Genomic DNA, 12,752 nt, shown 5'->3' on the forward strand with positions numbered 1-12,752 from the left:
CGAAAACCAGGAAATGAGCACACCAACAGTTAAATAAAAAGCGGTAAAGCGGGGGTAACTTATTTTTTTACACTCCATGAATCCTTCATAAACTTGTAACTGGCTAAAGAATGAAGACAAAAAAATCGTGTTGATGTTTGGAATTATGACTATGAAGGGAAATACTAAGCTGTTGATAGAAAATTAAGCTATTAATATAATTATTACCCAAATATTACTCATGAAAATTGATTTTAAAGAGCAGACGGGTTTTGTTTAATTTCAGATGGTTTTCAGAAACATGGATTTCTGTACACCTAAAATTAATACTATATTGTCACAATATATCAATTTCGTTTTTCCAGAGTTTGCAAAAGGTATGTTATCACGATAACCCAATGTGGGGGGCATTTAGGCCACAAAGGTAGAGATAATCGTATTTTAATAAAAAAAAAAATCTTTGTGGTTTTTCCAATAAATCCAAAACCATTCATACTGAAATAGCCACTTATCTCTATTATAATATTTTTCTTTTGCAACTATTGAACCAATGCGTACAAGTGGTTTTCTGAAATATGTAAAAGTTATGAAATTAAATTAAAAGCTCCACTGTTTTAACAGTACCAGTACCAGTGTAAAGGGATGGTGGTAACATCATATGGGTGGTTTTAACATATATAAAATATCCATCCATCTTCTAACGCTTTCAGTTTCCGGGTATAAATAAACTATATGTAATATAAATAATCAAATAGTCCTAATGAAGTCGATCATTTATCATACCTGTTATTGTGACTATTGCCGTATGATTTGCCCACTCCCCTTACTAGATTGCCCTTTTTACTTCATATGAAGCCTTCTTCAACAAAGGAAGTGGGACTCTCCTGTCTATCTTCCTGCTGCACTATAGTAACAGTGGGATTAGCAAGAGAAGTTTGTATAGTGCTGTGTGTTGCACACTTCTCACCTGCAAAAGACTTTAAAGAAACAGAAAGTATGAGAGGGATGGAAGGCCTGTGCAACATCAGAGCTTTATGTTTAGTGACAATAATACATAAAACAAGTGGTCACCTAGTAAACATCCATCTATCAAACAGCGATCTCAAAATAATTACTTTTATTGATACCAGTAGGTAGCATGCAACCCTCCTGCATCCTGTGATGATAGCTAATTTACCTGAGCAATCTCATGTCACTGGGTAAATACTATGAAATATGAAAGAACAATTATTGTAGTGTAGTTGGTCTGAAATGGGTCGAGATTTGTAGTTCACCACAAAATAATTAATTACTAGCAAGGAAATATGTATGTGTGTGTATGTGTGTGTGTGTGTGTGTCTGAAATGTCTATACTTCATTTACTTTATTTAATTTTATTCAAGTTTATATCTTGTAGACAGACTGTGACTCAAATGTATAGCAGAAAAGTAGTTAATACATTTTTTGTCAAAATGTCTTTACAGAAGTCCTTGATACTGTTTTCAAGGGCTAATATAGCATTGTTTTAATAATAATTAGTATTATTTCAGAATAAAGCTTTGTATTAGTAGTTAAACATGGGTTTAGATTCCCGAATTCAGAAGTTGAAGCTTTAAAAATATATCAAGCAAGGCCCTTGCAGAATTTCTGTGTGTATGGTTGAGCAATTTGGGGTTGAAATGAGGAGTATGGATGTTGAGGGGAGTGGTGATGAGTAATTACAAAGAAAGTTTGTTGAGGTAACAAACTGAAGGCACAGAAGTAGTGAGTCACAGCTTGCTAGTGAACTGTTGCGCAGCTTCTGGAGCTGATGAGAGCACATCGTGAGTGATGAGCAAGAGGGATTTCCCCAGAGCAAACTAAAATCCTCACCGTTTTCATAAACTGCTAAACAGACAAAATCAACCAGCACACATTATACTTAATAGTGTAAGGCTTCTGGTGTTTTGTCAATGGCAGAACTCAAACAAAAACAGACTTTGTGGTAGAAACATTTGTTGAACGTTGTATTATAGGCTAATCAGAAAGTCTAGTGCATTGCTATTTCATTGCTCATTGTAGTTCCTTTAGCAATGTAATATTTATGGTGTCCTCTTGATAACAAATACTGTTACAAAACACCAGAAATAAAGATTGACCCACAATGAAAAAGCATAAAAACATGATTAGGCAGCACAGCAAAATGTAACAATACATCACTTTTCTTGTAAATCAAATTATTTAGTAAGGGAAGAAAAAAAAAATCAAATAATTGCATTCAGCTTCATGTCATAAATGCCTCAAAATAGTTATTCCTCTTTATTATGATCTTTGGCTCCCTCTGTGGAATGAAAAGGACATTACATTCACATGACACAAAATGCTTGGGAAACCATCAACAATGTACTAACACTGCACAGTTTGTGTCTGATTGGCACAGAACTGTACCAGTAGGATTTTGTTTAAATTGTCAATGCTGTAACAATGACTGAGGCTATGGTCGGGCTTCATACATAAAAATGTGGCCTATAAAAGCTTCATTGTTGACAGCTTAGTACAAAGCCAATTTACCACTTACAGAAATTTAACACCCCTCTGAGATGGATAGCCAACTGCATCCAAAGAACTCTATATTTCTGAGTGACAGCTTATTTTCTCTTTTAAAATTGTTTAGTGGCAGTCATAGGATTTACCAAATGAGTAAGAAACCTTTAATTCCCTCAAACAGTGTATTTATCTCCTGACACTTCACACTGATTGATGTGACACTTTACAGTCGGTATCTAGAGCATCTTCATAGTACTGAGTGATCTGTGCTTATGTAACATAAGCCGTTAGTCAGAAAGGCCCAACTGCCTTTTTTTAACTAATGCCAGGTTTGGCTGCCTATTATGTAACAAAAGCAGGCTCTCTATATTGCAATATTTTTTATCTGATGACCCAAACCTCAAACACAAATGCAAAATATGGAAATAATTTCAATGCATTGCCACTGGGAGGCAGCATATTTACATTCTTCTTTTACGTTACTTCTGGTGTATGATTGTGGCAAAATACTTAGGAGGTGCCTTTGACAAATTCCCCACACTGACTGACTGATTCTGCCATTGCAATATTGTTGGGCATCCTCCTTTTGATTTGCCAACATTTAAAGCAAATGACAGTGCAATGCAGAGGCAGCCTAGTGAAAATACAGGTTGGATATTTTCGTCTTTACTACAGAATTAAACTGGAATTGGCCTTAGAGACATACAATACCTTGTTGCTAGGCAACATAAGTATGATGCCTCTGCCTCAGCCCAATGCTCGCTGTTGAAATGCATCCCTTTCCCATACTACTGTAAGCAGACTATAATCACTGAGATGTTATATTCAATGTAAAATGTAAACATAAAAAATAAATGCACTTATTTAGATGATGATTCCTCATAGGAGGAGTGGAGGAGTATTTGGCAGGTCAAATTTTTGACTGTAAATGTGGAGTTATATTGTTTGCACAGTTGCTGTGAGGCTAAAAGCAGTTACACACTTTGTCAACATGCTGTATTATTACGTCGCTGTACATGCTAAAATTAAGTCTATTCATAAATTGTTACATGTTTTTTGCAAGATTTGAAATGTGTGAAAAGAGCCGGTGTGGGGAAATTACCTCTTAACTGAGGGCCTTTCCTGGATGTGTGTTTGTACAGACAGATGTCTCCTCAGATAGCATTAACAGCTTTGCCGAATCAAAGAGGTCTGGAGCTTTTGAGCTCGGAAATGTCACTGCCGCATTAGATTCAAACAGTTCCTAACAGTAGCACTGATGTGTAGAGATGGAGGTGAGATAGTGGAGGTATGATCTGTCTCCAAGCAAGTGTAGAGAGGTTTGCTGACCTGCACAAAATGATTCTATTGTTATACAATGCAAGGACTCGAGCCTGTCTGCCAATGATTAAAGTAGCATTATAAATTGATTGTACAGTACTCAGAGAATTCTTTCTTCTGTTTTGCTGTGTAGAACTTCTTTACAGATTGAGTTCTGCTATTTGCTACTGTCATTGGATGTCCTTTGTAACAGTGACCTGTCACTTGGCTTAAATCTGGACAAAAACAAATAAATTGAGCTGAGCTTCAACTACTGCACCTGGGAGCTTTCTGTGCTGTGACATGACACAGTGCATGAATTACAAAGTCAAACATGGTTTTCATAGATGGACTATGTAACTAGGTTTATTCTGGAATTTGTACAGTATGTCCTACACAATTGCTGGTGTCTTATAATGCAGATATGGATTTTTTTTTATTTTTATGAAATTATGTAAGTGTAATTGGTGCTGAGAATTACTTTGAGAACAGTTTCAGTGAAAAGTGTTGACATTTCTTCATTTAAAAATTGTACATTTTGCTTTCTTAATGGTTTCTTCCATTTACGTAGATTCTGAATCAGTTTTTGATCACCCTCATTCTTGGTTATCTTCTGTTGAAATTAGAATTTATCATAACACCCTTGTTATGCCAGTCATTAAATTGCAATGCTGTAACTCACTCAGACAAGTTTGTTTGTTTTTTTTTTTTCTCCCCAGGGTCACTGTATGTAGTTACTAATGAGTAACTACATACAGTTTACAGAGTTATTAGAATCTAGCTTGGATGTATGGACGTGCAATTGTTTGAAATGATTGTCCATCCACGATTGTGACAGAGAAGCAAGACAGAAGGAATGTGTATTATACCTTAGTTTGTGATCACTGGTCTGCTGCATTACTCTACAATGCAATTGCTCTGTCGTCCTCCACTCCCTCCCTCCCTCCCTCCCTCCTCTCCTCTGCTCTGCTCTAGCTCTCTGTAAGCAGTAATCTGTAGTCACTCTCACTGTTTCACAGCTTTCAGCCCTGCCACAGTGAATCTCTCTCTCCCCTCAGCTCCACTTTCTCTCCAGTGAGGATGACATCCCTGAATTTGATGGACCAGCGAAGCTTTCATTCTGGCTGTTGGCTTCCAAGGGAGACCCCACATGACCGGTCTTACTGGACAAGAAGGTGCCGTGTCTGAGGAACTTGGTAGATCAATAAGCTATAGCAGTCTCTGAGTAAGTGCCATACTATTTGACTTCCTCCATTAAAAAAAAAAAAAACAAAAAACAAGGGGTTGAGGGTGATGACTTGTCAGGTAAAGAATGGAAATATCTTTGCCTCGCAGCTCTAAGCTGCTATAGTGCTTTGCTATTTTGCTCCTCACAGTATGTTGGAATTATTGCATAACGGATCGATTGACTGGCACTACAGCTGAGGATTTATGGAGTGATGAGATAGCACTGGTCGCACCGATCTCATGCAGCAGCTGTATCTTGTCTATCAGGAGTGCGTGCCGTTCTTGGTCACGACGCTGAAATGCTGTGTTTTTGTTCTCTCATTTCTCTTCAGTGCTGTGCTTACTGTGGTATACACTTTAACAGCTGGCCATCATTCCCTAGGGCGATGTTTAAATTATCCCATTGTTTCTGTATGGCCATAAGCTTCACTGAAGCATCGTGCAAAGATGATCTCAACTCACTCACAGTCAGAAAGGTGTGTAACTAATTGGGAGTGAAGGAGGATGTGATTACGAAATTCAGTAGAAAGATGAAGACTGGTTGGAAGAAAGTATTTCTATGGTAACAGCCGGTTTTGCCAAGGGCAGAAGAGAGGTGAAGGAAGCGTGCTGCTTGTTTCTGGCACCTATTCAACTGAAACTCAAATTGCAGCACAGGCAGGATGTTTGAGGCAGACCTAAACAGAATAGTAATGATGACATTGTGGGAAAGACGGAAAAGATATAGATACATGAACAGATGTATAATTTTGTCTGAAAGTTTGCCAGTTTGAGCGTACACATGTGTCTCTTCAGATCTGTCAGTGCTAAAGTGAGTTGTGATTAGCAAGCGTCACTGCTCCATATCATTATCCTCAAGTGCAATTTTTCTAAAAGCCTTCTTTTGACACCAGCACTGATTCATTTGGATTTGTGATATTATGTTGGATGGGATTTTTGATATTCATTCATTTTCGACCACTTACCCATCATCGTTGTGGGTGGTGCTGGAGTCAACATTTCAGGTACAGCCCGGTTTGCCAATCTATTCTACGGCTGACATATAGAGACATACGCAGAACTACAGGCAAATTAGAGTCACCAATGAATGTCACAGCAACATCTTTTGACTGTGGGAGGAAACCAGAGTGTCTGCACAGTGAGAACATGCTTGCATGGGTGATAAACCGGTCCCAGGCTTGGGAATCGAACCCACAACCTTCTTGCGGTGGGGTAACAGCGCTAACCACTAGGTCTGTGCCATGATATCCAAACCTGCACCACACCTAAACCAAAAGTCTTCATTCTCTCTTCCATGGCAGTGCCCTTACTAATTGTGTGTTGTCATGACTATTTGCTTGTCCAGATGAAACTAGAGGAGTTAGAAGTAGCTGGGATATGTACTGATTGTGTTTGCAGAGAAGAATATGGGCCACTATGTTGTTGCCAGTGGTCACCCTGCAGGCGAAAGGTAGAGCAACACCATGACTGGGATGCAACCTCTGCACTTTCCTCCTCTTCAACAACTGTGACTCACAGTACAGTACACATTATTCAACCCACGGACAAAATCTCCTCAACCAAGTAAGAAGGCAATGTTACTGTTTGGTTGTTAAAGCTCTCCAGCAAGCAGTGCTTGTGAAGTTTTTCTCATTACAGGTTCTGTAATTACTGTGTTTGCACTAATTGTAAAAATTGGCAGCAGGTATGATGTTAGCGGTTTGACTTTTTTGTTATCTGTAACAAGGAATTGCTGCACCTGTTAAGTGAACACAACTTGGCCTGCCCCCAGTGTTTCTGTTGGTTGCAATGAGTTGCTGAGTTATTAGTAATTACGTATATTGGAAGCCAATCTGTCAGCTCATCTCTTTATGGGCAAGCAGTAAGTCTGGGATAAACACAGAACATTTCTATGATGGCAGCCAAAATGATGACTGTGGAATATTTTCCCAGTGTTGTTCAGACATACCCAACGCAGAATATCTCTGACAGGCAAACCAGGAAGGCAAGGGCAGAACTCATGGTTGGGGACAGAAGGCTGGGACGATTTACCAGGAGACAGAAAAAGCAGGTCATTTGAAGACAGGCAGGGTCAGTGCTGGGAAAATCAGGCAGAAGAACAACAAGAACAACCTGGAAACTGGGTGAGTGTGAGGCTGGAGTCTATATACAGGGCTTGATTGGTGGAGATGAGCTGCGGCTGGGTGATCAGGTGTGAGGAGTAAGCTGCTGACGGGGTGTGGCTTGGCGGGCAGAGTGAGGCCGGGGCAGGTGAATGGGAAAGCATGTCCATGCTGAGGAACACAGTGACAACACAATGCTGTTAGCACCTCAGCACTGACCCTAACCCCTACAAATTGTTGTATTAACATAGCATTAATAGTTGGAAACCATCAGGAGGCATGAGGGGAACATTGGGCATAAAGTGCCTTTTATCGGCAGTGCGGTGGCATAGCGTTGCACTGTTGCCTCACAGCAAAAAGGTTGTGGGTTTGATTCCCAGGTCTGGGGTGTTTCTGTAAGGACTTTGTATCTTCTCTCCATGCCAGTTGATGGTAGATAAACAAACAGAGATAGGCTAGATGAATAGGTAAACCCTTCTCAGTCAGCATGCCAAATCTATTTATGCATTCTTGTTGATAACAGAATAGTGGCTAACAGAAAGCAGAACAATTCAAGCTAGCACTTTCACAAAGGCCCCTGCCACTGCTTGCAAATTGAGGAGTTTGTTGGATATATTTAATAACCCTATAAAGAGTTTGGTCTAGATTTGTTCTATATGTAAAGTGCCTTGGTGTAACTCTGCTACGATTTTGTGCTATATAAATAATTTGATTTGATTTTAAATTGCCAGGGAGTGTTAGTTAACTTAAATTTGCTGTATGTACTGTACTGACTATCTAGTAACTGTAAGTACGCATTTGGATTTAGTATTAGTTTTTTAAACAACATAGATCAAATGCATTCCCTCCAGTAATCAGATGAATATACTTGACTCGGTGTAGTCATTGGCTCAAAGGGAGTGGTGTGGCTTGTCCTGTAGGACATCTGAAGTGTTGCTCTACCTTTTGACTCTATAAACTATCTGTGCATATGATGGAAGGCACAGCGCAGTGTTGAAGATTAACTTGTAATAATTTGTATGAAATCTGATACAAAACCATGCCGTTGTTTTTGTGGGGTTTTTTTTGTTCGTTTTGTTTTTTTTTTTGTTTTTTTTTTTACAACATTTACAGTCTAACTTACAATTTATAACATTCCCATTATATTCCAGAAAATTCCCTGTAAAAGTTTGTAACTTCAGAAATTCTCTTAATTTTGCTACCCTGATTCCAATTCTTCGAATCCTCGTTTCGATTCTGTTATGAGGAGTCCATTCAATTCTGTCTTGTTTTGGTTGTTTTGGCACAGATGGCGATGCCATTTTTTGACTCATCTAGTCTGATCTAGTCTAGCACCATTGGTTTCATGCCAACTCATAACTCATAACTCATTTTCTCCATGATAGCCTAATTTTTTAATTCGTATCTGATAAGATGGTATGTGTGGTCTGATGAGTATTATAACATCCATCACTTGTTTGCACTTCATTGCGAGAGCCTTATTGTTAAGTTTAAATAAATTATTACCAGTATACTCTAACAATAACTTTTTTCACCAATAAAGTAGAGACCAATTTACCAGAAACTTACTGTACATGGAGTGCAAACCTTTACTGTGAGATTAAACCTGCTTTGGTATGTTGTAGTTTGGTTTCAGTACGCTAATCAAATGCTTAAGCGCGGGTTGAGGAAGAGTTGTCTGTGCTAATGGTCCGGACTTCATGGTTAAGTCTACTTGTTAATGACGCCTGTGGAAGTGTCCAGCCCCATTTGTCCTGTTGCTTGTGGAGCATGCCACACAGGTAACAAAGCTTACCAACCGTAGTTTTCTTTTCGACAATGGAAACATTATTGTCATAACTATTTCTACTATTTCCACACTGGTGATTTCAATGAAGCAGTTTCAGTTTGGTTAATGTGTCCTGTATATCAGCAGTTGCCATGGTGCTCAAGGTAATGCTGACACGGTGCATGTGTATCTTATGCCCTAACCTTGGGGACGTGATGTTGGGGGTGTGGCTACATACTCAATTCCACATTTGATTTCGAAGGTCTAAATCATGATGTCATAATGTCCGACTAACAGTGAATACACATACATATGCAATAGAAACAGAAAACGCACACCTTTTTGGTAGACTTCAGCTGAGCCTGGGCTAAGCTTGTTACAGTAGGGAGGAGTGGGAGGTGATCATGTGCTTATAATAGACACTCTCCCTGTGTTACTCATTCTTATGCCTGCCTCTTGATCACAATAGCTACCAAATATATGCAGTGGTGGTAAAAGAGGCTGTTGTGTGAACACGAGCAGGTTATTTATAGTGTCTGGTAAGTTACAATGTAAATGCATATACATACATTATATACATATTCATCAAATACGTGCTATGAACAACACACATTATATGCTTGTCATGCATGAGCATGATGGCTGTAGAATACTAGGTGTCTGTATCATACAGTGGATTGATGGCTGGTGTTAGAGATTGATTTTAAATGTATTTGAGTGAATGGGTAAACATTTACTTGATTTGTTAATTTTGCGAGGCTTTTTCGCCTTTATTCAAAAAGCAACAATGAGAGAGTGAAAAAAGAAAATGCTGCAAAGGCCATGGGTCAGGCTTAAACCAGGCCCCAGTGAACAGGATAAAATCTGGTATACATTGTACTAAGTGGCCTGCTGGGCCACCTTGATTAGTGTGTGCAGTACTGATAAGACAAATAATATTAATGTATAAAAATTTTGATGCACACATTTTATGGCATACAGTAACTTCTGAATCAGTGTCAACGCACACTATTACTGTCACTACGTCACAGACTGAAATCAGCCATGTATCTATGATTATAGAAAAATAAGTGTTTTACATAAGAGTGCTGAGTCAGCACTTCAGTTACATGAAAGGTTATTTATAAGTACTTGTTTTTCTTTCTATTCCTGATTTCTCTTTCTTTTTACATACTCTCCTCTACTGCAGATTAGGGACTACTTAAACCAACTAGAGACGAGATCTCCTTTGGAAAAACGTCATTACTAAACACACTACAGCCAGAATTGCCGGACACATGTCACAGGTATTACTCTTCACATGGTAAGAGTTTGTTTGCTTTCACTGATCTTCTGTCAGTTTGTGTTTCCGATATACCCGAGTAGCTCACTCTCTGAGTATATTAAGAGAGAGATTTCTTTGTGCCACAAATTTGTTTCAATGGGTTGCAAAATTGCAATTGAAAAAATCTTTAAAACACTGGTGTGTAAGCGATAATGAAAAGGGTGGCTAGAAAAGCTGGATGCACTTTTCTGTGCAATGACAAAATAAAGCGCGATCAAATTAGGTTTGAGCAAATGCTAAAAATTTTTGGAAGGCTAATCAACATTATTTGCAACTTAACATGGTTTGCTAGTGTTAGGGCAATTTATCCCTCCTCCCTCAAATCCATTATCAATAGCATCTTTGATTTAATGAAATATGCTTGGTTAAAAATAAGACACATGAATAATTCAACATGTAAGCGCTCTTGTGATGTAAAATCATCCCATGCGGTCTTAACATTTGTCTTCGATACTTGTAACAATGGTGATGACAGAATGATTGACCTATGGCAGTGCACTGGTTCACACAAAAACAGTCTGAAAAAAAAAAAGACGACGCAGTAGCACATGAAAATGTAAAGTGGTAAGATTCCATCAGTGTGATCTGTACCTTAATTGTTTTGTACAGATCTTTAAAAAAAAAAGTTTGTGATTCTTAACAGTAAGGATGGATTCCAGTGTGCACACCCCACGATTTCGCTTGCTCCTGGGGTGGCATGATGTGAGCGCTTGTCAGTACTCTGATTGTGTGTTAGCACTGCTGTAGACTAAGAACAGAGCCAGTTAATCTGTGACTGTACTGCCAAGGCATTTTTAATCAATTCATCAATTTCCTACCAGGAGACATGTGCAGTCTTATACACTTACATGCACACATATGAAAAAAACACTACAAATATATATGATTATTGCAAAACCAACGCCACCATATGTTTTCTGACTCAAAAAATCTTTATTTGCTTTGAAGAAGCCATCTACGATACCAAAAAATATCAACGCTGTTCTCATAACTTTTGGCCCCAAAGATTCATTGCGTGTCAGGAAAAATTTGATCCATGCTATGTTTTTATTTGAACAGGTTGAACAGGAAATTTCTCTCGTCCAGAGGAAGATGTCTGACCTAGAGTCAGTGCTGCAGCAGAAGGACATAGAGTTGAAGGCCTCCGAGACCCAGAGGACCATCCTGGAACAGGACCTGGCAACCTACATCACAGAATGTAGTGTGAGTAGCCCTCTGGTTACTACACTGGATACAATATGGGCTCCGGTGCGTGGGTGTGGATGTTTGTGTGTCTGGGTGATTATAATTTTACATGTTTGCATACATATATACGACTTTTGAATAAGATATGTAATTTGGGAGAACAAAAAAAGAACATAAAAAAAAAAACCAAACAATTCATGAAATCCTCCAAAATTGAGTATAAAGTAGAATCAACACTTATCCTAAAACAGATCGCTCAGGGCTACTATATAAGATGGCATTACATTCTGCTTGATAAAACAATAAATCTCTTGGTTGCAGAGTCTAAAGCGCAGTTTGGAACAGGCTCGGATGGAAGTGTCACAGGAGGATGATAAAGCACTGCAGCTCCTCCATGACATCCGAGAACAAAGCAACAAGCTTCAAGAGATAAAAGAGCAGGTAAGAAGGCATCAAGAGTACCATCTGGTTGGTCAGTGGGTTGAGACACATACCGTTTACACCTGATGTTGTGGGCTCAAAACTGGATTGTGGCCCAGCAAAGCAGTGCACTAACAGAATCTGTTAGTAATGCATGAAGAAGACATATCAAAAATATTTATCCTTTGAAAATATCTTCAGAATTCCCAATTTCATAGTTCCCTTTATTCAAGTCAGATGTAGCAACTTTCTTTATAAAAATCCTTCAACCCCTTTACATCAAGAATGCAGTTTGTGCAATGTTTTAAGGTGTGTTTTAAAATCCACCTCACAATAGATGAAAAAAAAAAACAACAACAAAAAAACAAAACTGAGTTCACAATAAGTTTATTTGTTTATTTGCAATAAAAACAATGTCACCTGGCAACAGGCAATGTTATTGAAAGAAAAAGATATGGGTGAAAAGCTCCACTATGAGTGCAGATTTTTATTACCAAACCAAATATGATGAGTGTGTGGAAAATTCTGTCTGTGTGTGTGCTTATATTACTGCATGTGTGGCAGTACCACATGACACAGTGATGCCAGCTGTGACAACTCTTCAAAAATAGTTTTTTGTAGACTGAGTGAAAAACACAGTGTGTATTAAAAAGTATCACCCTGACATTATGCATGACTTTTTCTTAAAAAGGTAATAGAAGGGAAAGCTGTTTTTCTCAGCCTACACTAGTGCTGGTTACCAAGCACTGAATTGTGCAGTGGTTGCTATGGCGATATGAGCCATATACCAGCGAGTGAAGAGAGCACTGATGCAGTGGGATGACTGTCATGATATGGTGCTGGGGCCTAAACTCAAACTGTTTGAGAAATATCATTTATATATCACTTGATATCCTGCCTAAAAGCCAGTGGAGCGTCTTAGAGGACTAGAACCTGGCAGTTA

At 38.6% G+C, this 12,752-nt stretch overlaps 1 protein-coding gene across 1 annotated transcript in view; it reads left to right on the top strand.

Annotated features, from left to right (window-relative positions):
- The first annotated feature begins 3,752 nt into the window (after window positions 1-3,752).
- The window catches only part of citb (citron rho-interacting serine/threonine kinase b), a 42,581-nt gene continuing 33,581 nt past the window's right edge, over window positions 3,753-12,752 (top strand). The window contains exons 1-3 of the mRNA XM_029509846.1: window positions 3,753-3,758; window positions 11,264-11,407; window positions 11,711-11,830. Coding sequence (XP_029365706.1) covers window positions 3,753-3,758; window positions 11,264-11,407; window positions 11,711-11,830 — 270 coding nt within the window. The remainder of the gene's footprint in view (window positions 3,759-11,263; window positions 11,408-11,710; window positions 11,831-12,752) is intronic.

The sequence above is a fragment of the Echeneis naucrates genome, chromosome 9 (assembly GCF_900963305.1).
Source record: "Echeneis naucrates chromosome 9, fEcheNa1.1, whole genome shotgun sequence".
Lineage (NCBI taxonomy): Eukaryota > Metazoa > Chordata > Actinopteri > Carangiformes > Echeneidae > Echeneis > Echeneis naucrates.